This window comes from Ascaphus truei, chromosome 4, assembly GCF_040206685.1.
Source record: "Ascaphus truei isolate aAscTru1 chromosome 4, aAscTru1.hap1, whole genome shotgun sequence".
NCBI classification, from domain to species: domain Eukaryota; kingdom Metazoa; phylum Chordata; class Amphibia; order Anura; family Ascaphidae; genus Ascaphus; species Ascaphus truei.
The window spans coordinates 185,128,897-185,130,063 of NC_134486.1; the positions used below are offsets into that span (position 1 = coordinate 185,128,897).

At 46.9% G+C, this 1,167-nt stretch overlaps 1 protein-coding gene across 1 annotated transcript in view; it reads left to right on the forward strand.

Annotated features, from left to right (window-relative positions):
- Positions 1 to 225: 225 nt before the first annotated feature.
- Positions 226 to 1,167, forward strand: part of SFT2D1 (SFT2 domain containing 1) — a 54,257-nt gene continuing 53,315 nt past the window's right edge. The window contains exon 1 of the mRNA XM_075596707.1: positions 226 to 534. Coding sequence (XP_075452822.1) covers positions 472 to 534 — 63 coding nt within the window. The 5' untranslated portion in view covers positions 226 to 471. The remainder of the gene's footprint in view (positions 535 to 1,167) is intronic.

The window sequence follows — 1,167 nt, forward strand, 5'->3', positions numbered from 1 at the left end:
TGTACATCGATATGTGTATTTCTACTTCCTCTTTTATTTGTTCTATCTAATGATCGTTGCCAAGCATAAGTGATGGCGCCATCCCTCTCTCCCAACCCAACCCAACCCAACCCAACCCAACCCAACCATCCATTTTGCCAGTATCAAAAATGGCGGCCGAGAACTTTTCCAAACCAGAAGTCGCAGTCGCCACTCCCACAGTGAAGAGCGTTGCTTCACGCGCCACTGCTGTAAGGACCCACCCCTTGCTGGCAGTGGTCACATGGTTACAGCAGCATGTGATTTCCTGTGTTGGGGGTGGATTGGTCTGAGGCCTCTATCCACAACACTATCCGCGTAATATTAACGATATAGAGGTTGTATATTCAGAGGGGCGGGTGTATATGGAGAGCTGCGGGCAGCTATAGACAATATAGTGAGCGGTACACGTCTGCTTGTGTGATAGCGCGGGAGAGGCTCGCGGGAGGCGCGATGGACAAGCTGCGGAGGGTCTTGAGCGGCCACGAGGACGAGGAGCAGGGTCTGACAGCTCAGGTACCAGACGCAGACCGGACCTATTACATGCACCATAAACCTAGCTCCTATGTATGCTGTACACATCAATCCAGCTCCTACGTATATCAGGCTTGTATGTACAGATATATCTATATGCAGCCTTGCTTCCAATGCTTAGGAGCCAGCTGCAGAAATATACTAGTGTCCCACACCTATATAGTATATCTTTCTCCAGTTGTCGGGTAAAATAACTTGCGCTACATGCTTTTTTCATGGCTGGTTATGTATACTGTATGTAAAAGGAAAGTTTCTGTTTTAAAATGTGTATCCAGGGGTGAGCAAACTTTTGTCTGCCCCCCCCCCCCTCTCAATCAAAAAACGATTAGACTATACCGTTCTGTGGCTAACGAAATGCTTTTTTGTGTGCGATCTTTCGAGATAAACTGATGTCTTCATTCCTGCAGTGTTACAATGAATGAAGCCAAAAAAGGGTTTTTACTTTAAAATAGTGCATACTGGAATGGAATCTGTGTTTGAAGCTCACCCCCCACCCCCCCCCCCCATGTGCAGTATGCGTTTTATGACCTTGAGGTGTTAAATGGCCTCTGAATGTAAGTTGTGTGTCTGCGAAATATAAATTTGTAAAGCGCCCACAGAGTATACAGCGCTTTA